Consider the following 5,807-nt stretch of genomic DNA (forward strand, 5'->3'; position numbering starts at 1 on the left):
TAGTCCTGCTGCAAGCACGGAGTAGGCGATGCAGAAGAAGATTGCGGCAGCGTACAAAGCGACGCGCGCGCGGCTCAAGGCCGAGCGCCTCAAGAAACGCGAACGCGAACGCTTGGCCAAGCTCAACTCGGCGCTCGAGGAGGCGGGGCACGAGCCGTCCGCGGCCATGACGACGCTTAAAGAGGTACGGCATGACCACGTCATGGCCAAGCCTTGATGCATAATCCTAGGTGGAAAACGAGGAAGACGACGACGACGGTGGGATGCAATTCGATCTCGTACGATATCTGAGCAACGTGAGTAGATGACGACGACGACGAGGCGCACTACCCCGGCATGCACTCGGACGACAGCGATGCCGACTCGCGCGACGACCTCGATGTCAACGTGGACGACGAGTACGAGCTCCTTCTCACAGCCTTTTCGCACGCCGACACCGAGTCCAACGGCCGCTTAAACCGTGTACAGAGTACGTACGATGCTGTTCGAGCGTCGGCTCATGCGATGCATGCCAGCGCGGCGAGCACTCGTGCATGCGCTGGGCTTTGGTGTGAGCCAGGCCGACGTCAACGGCGCCATCGAGACGTACTCGGAGGCCTACGACGACACAGTACGACTCACTCGACGAGCGTTCTCGTCACGCGGTGTAGGTGACGTTCGAGGTGTTTGCGCGCATCTTGACCTTTATGAAAGACAATCGTGAGGACGAAGCTAAGACGCCGCGCGCGATGCCACTCGCACGCAAACTCTCACCGCGCATGAAACATCCATGATACAAAGACAATATTGTTTGTAAATGTACTACTCAATACGTCATGTTGCGGCGCATGGGCGACACCTTGGTCGGCCGGGCATGGGGGAGGTAGCCCATGAGACGTTGCTCCGACAGCTTGGACGTGTCCCGCGCGGCGGCGTTCGACGACTCGGTGTACACGTGTGGAAAGTGCTCGGCGCACATGTCCTTGATGAACGCTTCGTCGACGTCGTTGGCGTCGTCGAGGAAGCGCTGGGCGGTGCGCCATGCATCGCGCTGGCGGTCGAGAGGCTCGATGGGCAGCCACGGCTCACTTTGCGCCTGGCGCAACGGGCTTGCGTGTCGTGGCGGCGGCGACTTGGCTCGGAGTCGCGACATCATGGTTGTCGCGAGGTTTTGGATGTACTCCTCATCCTCGTCGTCCATGGGCAATGTCGGGCGATTTAGCGTCCTACAGAAGCTGTTGATAGGAGAGTAAGAAAGCTATACTGGCTTTGTACGGTGTCGGGGCACGTGCAAAGAAGAGGCGGTCGCTCTCGACAAGGGCCATCTTGGCCTGGTGCGGCTTGAGTGGCTGGGCTTTCAACCGGCTGCTGCTTCTCTCTTCGTAGTTGTTGTCGCCCAGCATTGTACTCTCGTCAATATGGCTAAACGACGCGCTGCGTTCTCGGTCCAGCGACGACGACGAGCTCTCGCGACTGGACTTTTGGTTGCTTGGTAGCAACTCGTTTGGCTACAAGGCTCTGTGTCGGGCGTCGTTGCAGAGAGACAAGTCTACCGTGCGGGGACCGCTGCTGTCGGTCGGATCGACCCGGTTCTGGGACGTTTTCGGCGCCATCTTGGCAGAGGTCACCGCGCTCGCGTCCATGAGACGGTGCAGAAGCGCGACCGTCGACTCGGACACGTGCTTGGCCGAGAGGTCGACAAAGATGCGTCGAAACTACGAGCTGGTATGCAGCGAACTCGATGCTCTCTGCGTACGTACGCATCGCAGCCGCTCCCGCACGACCTGGTCGTGGCTCGAGCCTTTGAGTAGAAATTTGCGGGGCAGCGGCGCCGAGAGACACTCCATCTCGAGAATCTACGGTGTGAGTGTTGTACTTGCTAGAACAAAATGTCCGAATGAACGCACGGGTTTGAGGTGCTGGCGCAGAGTCTTGTGGCGGGCTTGGATCTTGCGCGTCTTGTCGCCGTCCTTGAACGAGACGTGGTAAAGCTCGACGTTGCGGCCTGACGCCGACGTCGCTGTCGAGTGCCCCGTAAGACTCAGTAGCACTTGGCGCATCGGCTCGGGAATGCAAAAATCTAAGCTTAGATACAACGCAAGCGTCGTTTGCCCTGGACTGAAACGAGCGGATAACGGCGGCTGCTTGAAACCCACGACGCCCTTTCGTGTTGCGTGCACCGACTCTCTCGTGGTCTATGTCAATATTTTGCGTGGCAACGCAAACATCCGACCGTGAACGTCACAGTTTACGCGATGCAGCACAGAACCGGCCAACATCATGGGCTAACATCAAGTAGCTCAACACAAATGTCACTCGAGCTATATATTATTTTAGAGAGCGCTGCTATGGTTTATTCTAGAGAGCGCTGCTATGGTTCGCTAATTGCTCGTCGACGTGTTGCCGAAGAATCGCAATGAGCTCGTCCGGGTCAAACTCGGCCATGGCGAGCGGGGCGGCCTGCCACGTCTCGTACCCACGCACGTTTCCATGGTGGTCCTGGTTGCCTACATGGAGCACTTGTTGCCGATGCCATGACCACACGCTCGACGTACTGGGCGTAAAACGATGTGCATGGCTGGCGTCGAGATGATTCGCATAGCGCGCAGGTTCGTGCGGCTGCGGTTCACGTGAGCGGCCAAAACCATACTATGCACTAGTATATGGGACAGGAGTACCTTGGCGGGTACGTGGCGCGGCGGCCGTGGCGCGGTCAGATTGAGATCGGGAAAGAGCTGAAGCATCGCTGCGTTGAGCTTTCTGACGCACACGACGTCACCGGGCTCGTCGCCATCCACTTCGGGCGCGTCATTGTTGTCGTTGGCGGTGCGGTCCGTCGTCTACGCAGCACACTTACAGAGCCGCCTCGAGAGGGATGGCATCGAACGCTGGCGTAGGTCGCAGAGACGCTGTCCGCGTGGTCGAACAACTGGTGTAGCTGCTCAATGTTCTCGTTCGTAAAGTGAATGCGCGAGATTTGAGCGCAGCAGTGCGCCAGCTACATCATGCGATGTCCGAGACGATTGGGACGTGGGATCGACAGTATGTACTTGGTGCTCTCGCTCGATCATGACCAGTGTACTCCAAGCATGTTGCAGAGGCTTCTTGCGAGGAAACGCGTCTAGAACCCATGGGTATCCACCGCAAATCTACACGTCGCCGTGAGGACTTGACGGTGGGCATATGGCCGACGTCAAAGATGTGACGGCGAAGGAGGCTGTAGCGGGCCATCGTCGAGCGCACGCGTGCTCCGTCCTGCAATCGCAGGTGGTAGAGGCCGATGGCTTTACTTTTGGCGCCAAGCACGACCGAGCTGCCTTGCACCGAGAGCGTCACTTGTCGGACCATCGGACAGGCAGAATGGATCTTGGACAGGCGCGATCGATTGTCACAGGGAACCTGACGTTTTGTATTTGTTGCTAGAGGTTTTCGGTAGCCAGCTTGATATCGTCTTGGATCAAGAGAAGCATGGCGAAGAAGGGGAAGACGGCCGTGATCCTCAACGTGTACGACCTCGTGGAGGCGAATGCGTACACCCATGGTAAGTTGACGTGCGGTATGTGAAGGTCCATCATCAGCGCGTGGCGGTACGTAGGGCTCGGCCTTGGGGCCTTCCACTCGGGCGTCGACATTGCCGGCGACGAGTACTCGTTCGCCGGCGGCGCAGGCATCTTCACGTGCCGGCCCAAGCAGGCCGACGGCGCCGTCTTCCGCGAGTCCATTCCCATGGGCTACTTTGAAGGCTCCTCCAACGATGCTCGACAAGTCCTCGACGAGCTGCGGTCCGAGTTCCAAGGCCATCAGTACAACCTCTTAACAAAGTACATGCATCGATCTGCTACGTCGCGGGCTCATCGTGCTCTCGTGGTACTAGGAACTGCAACACATTTTCCAACGAGCTCTGTCTACGACTCGTTGGCGTTCCGATTCCAGCTTACGTGAACCGCATGGCGTACCTTGGATCGTTCTTGAGCTGTCTCTTGCCGCGCGAGCTCACGGGTCAAGCGCCGGTCGAGGCCGACTCGACACCGACAGCCGCCAACAACCCGCGGGCCTCGTACACGTCGTTTGGCGGTCCGATAGCGTGCGATGTACGACGCGTTCATGCTCATGTGGAGGATGGCGTAGGCTCGGGCATCTCGCTCCGTGGCACTGCACCCAGCACCGACACGGACGAAGACATGGAGGTGCGCCGAGAGAAGCGACGCCTTGCTGCCATGCGGCGCATTGAGCTCATGCAGGAAAGCTCCTGAGGGCTCTATTAAACTACTCTCAACGCCATCTCAACGATGCCCCCTACAGTCTACGTGGTCGTCTCTGCAGGTCGGCGCTTGGCTTGGTCCTCGAAACATCTCGACCATACTCTCGGACGACAAGCTCCCTATAGCTTAACTCCAGAGAGCGAGTCGTTGCGCTCCTCTGCAAAAGCACGTTCTGTGACCTAGTTGCTTGCAGCATGGTACAAGCTTCATGGGATCTTGAGCGCTGGGTAGCTCACTTCTCGGCCACGCGACGTGACGACGCGTGCATACGAGCATCTACTACCCAAAACAATTCTAAAGACACCACGATCGGGCACTCATACTGAGCAGTTGTAAACACGCATGCTCACTACCGACGGACGTTCTTGCCCATCGCCTCTCGACGTCCGTTGCGCTTGATCTTGGGCGTCGGCGTTAAGGAGGTCGTCGTTCTCGTCCGTGAACGGCATGAACGGCACTCAAAACCGTTCTTCTTACCGACAGTCACAAAGAACGACCTCATCTCGTTGATCTTGCAGTTCGCGAAGAGCTTTTGAAGTGTTTCCGAGATGATGATCGACTTGGTGTGACCGATTCCGCTCCCTGGCAACAACCAAAACGTGAAACACCAGACAGAGGGAGGCCGTACTCCCTAAACACCGGCTAGTGTACTATAGTGCAGAACGGAAAGTGACAGCTAAGCTACGTCTCGTGACTGCTGCCAAAGGCTATACAGTCCCACATCAACGGGCTTCTCCCGTAGGACTAAACATGCAAACACACATCGCCTTGTCCCGGCCTAGTGGTGTTGACGTGGGCTAGGCTCACACCCAGTGCCCCACCACTGTATGCGACCAACGGTCACACTTGGCGAGGGCTTCGCTCTCGGTTTCTTTGGGTACAAGTATACTGACAAGGACGGTATGGATCGAGTTACCGTACACGTACGACTGGGTGACGTATATGTTGCTCTTGATGACGCTTTCAATATATTGGGGCCACGCCCTGCAAGCGCTTGGAGATGCTCGTCTTGCGGTCGGCACTCTTGAGGCGGCCATGAAACATCAAGACGACAGTGTGTCGCCCGAGCGAAGCCAGCCCACTTCATCGACCGCCGTCTTGGTCTTGGCATCGTGATGACGTAGCCGATAGAAATGGATGGAGTACATACCTCGCTGCGGTCGTTGTCAGGCATGCGCGTCGCATCGATGTCGCCGTGGACCGTGTCGGTGACGCTGTAGCCATTGGGCACGAGCGTCACCTCGCAGCACGACATGTGCGCGCCGACCGTGTGTATGAATAGCAGAGGGAGCCCAAAAACCAAAGTATGGTACCCATAACGTGCGTACAGCCTGCACTAAGCGCAGGTCAAATTGGTGCAAACTGATACTGCAGTATCAATGTATCATTGTATCAGTCGACCGGCGCGGGAAGCAATAACTCGACTATCGCACGCTGTAGACACGCTACGAGCACCATATTTGCATTTTTGGACTCCCCGGGACATTCTCTACACAAGTAGTACGAAGTAAAAGATTTAATTTCTACCCCCAAAAGTCGGCAACGCGCAGCCGAGGAGCGCAGAGC

At 57.4% G+C, this 5,807-nt stretch overlaps 5 protein-coding genes across 5 annotated transcripts; 2 read left to right on the forward strand and 3 right to left on the reverse strand.

Moving 5' to 3' along the window:
* The first annotated feature begins 5 nt into the window (after positions 1-5).
* Positions 6-795, forward strand: SPRG_17302 (hypothetical protein). The gene is made up of 5 exons (XM_012356638.1): positions 6-184; positions 231-258; positions 305-469; positions 516-610; positions 651-795. Exons 1-5 carry the CDS (start codon positions 29-31, stop codon positions 771-773), a joined length of 567 nt encoding a protein of 188 aa, XP_012212028.1. The 5' UTR covers positions 6-28; the 3' UTR covers positions 774-795.
* A 10-nt stretch (positions 796-805) lies between these two features.
* Positions 806-2,087, reverse strand: SPRG_17303 (hypothetical protein; the record flags this gene model as incomplete). Its single annotated transcript, XM_012356639.1, has 5 exons — positions 1,887-2,087; positions 1,740-1,835; positions 1,533-1,694; positions 1,255-1,487; positions 806-1,205 (listed from the first exon to the last, which is right to left on the reverse strand). The coding sequence occupies exons 1-5, from the start codon at positions 2,037-2,039 to the stop codon at positions 806-808; spliced, it is 1,044 nt and encodes a 347-aa protein (XP_012212029.1). The 5' UTR covers positions 2,040-2,087.
* A 205-nt stretch (positions 2,088-2,292) lies between these two features.
* On the reverse strand, positions 2,293-3,327 carry SPRG_17304 (hypothetical protein; the record flags this gene model as incomplete). Its single annotated transcript, XM_012356640.1, has 6 exons — positions 2,293-2,486; positions 2,535-2,598; positions 2,658-2,819; positions 2,867-2,977; positions 3,030-3,128; positions 3,172-3,327. The coding sequence occupies 6 exons, from the start codon at positions 3,325-3,327 to the stop codon at positions 2,338-2,340; spliced, it is 741 nt and encodes a 246-aa protein (XP_012212030.1). The 3' UTR covers positions 2,293-2,337.
* A 120-nt stretch (positions 3,328-3,447) lies between these two features.
* SPRG_17305 (hypothetical protein) lies at positions 3,448-4,276 on the forward strand (the record flags this gene model as incomplete). Its single annotated transcript, XM_012356641.1, has 4 exons — positions 3,448-3,520; positions 3,575-3,800; positions 3,854-4,053; positions 4,108-4,276. The coding sequence occupies 4 exons, from the start codon at positions 3,448-3,450 to the stop codon at positions 4,230-4,232; spliced, it is 624 nt and encodes a 207-aa protein (XP_012212031.1). The 3' UTR covers positions 4,233-4,276.
* Positions 4,277-5,284: 1,008 nt separating this feature from the next.
* Positions 5,285-5,496, reverse strand: SPRG_17306 (hypothetical protein; the record flags this gene model as incomplete). Its single annotated transcript, XM_012356642.1, has 2 exons — positions 5,285-5,344; positions 5,392-5,496. The coding sequence occupies 2 exons, from the start codon at positions 5,494-5,496 to the stop codon at positions 5,285-5,287; spliced, it is 165 nt and encodes a 54-aa protein (XP_012212032.1).
* Between the last annotated feature and the right edge of the window lie 311 nt (positions 5,497-5,807).

Source organism: Saprolegnia parasitica, assembly GCF_000151545.1.
Source record: "Saprolegnia parasitica CBS 223.65 unplaced genomic scaffold supercont2.532, whole genome shotgun sequence".
In the NCBI taxonomy this organism is placed as follows: Eukaryota; Oomycota; class Saprolegniomycetes; order Saprolegniales; family Saprolegniaceae; genus Saprolegnia; species Saprolegnia parasitica.

Excerpts from the sequence above, each read along its gene's own strand:
- SPRG_17302 (XM_012356638.1), top strand. The coding sequence starts at position 29 with ATGCAGAAGAAGATTGCGGCAGCGTACAAAGCGACGCGCGCGCGGCTC. Across the intron at positions 185-230 it reads CCATGACGACGCTTAAAGAG|GTGGAAAACGAGGAAGACGA; the intron begins GTACGGCATGAC and ends GCATAATCCTAG. Across the intron at positions 470-515 it reads CCGCTTAAACCGTGTACAGA|CGCGGCGAGCACTCGTGCAT; the intron begins GTACGTACGATG and ends GATGCATGCCAG.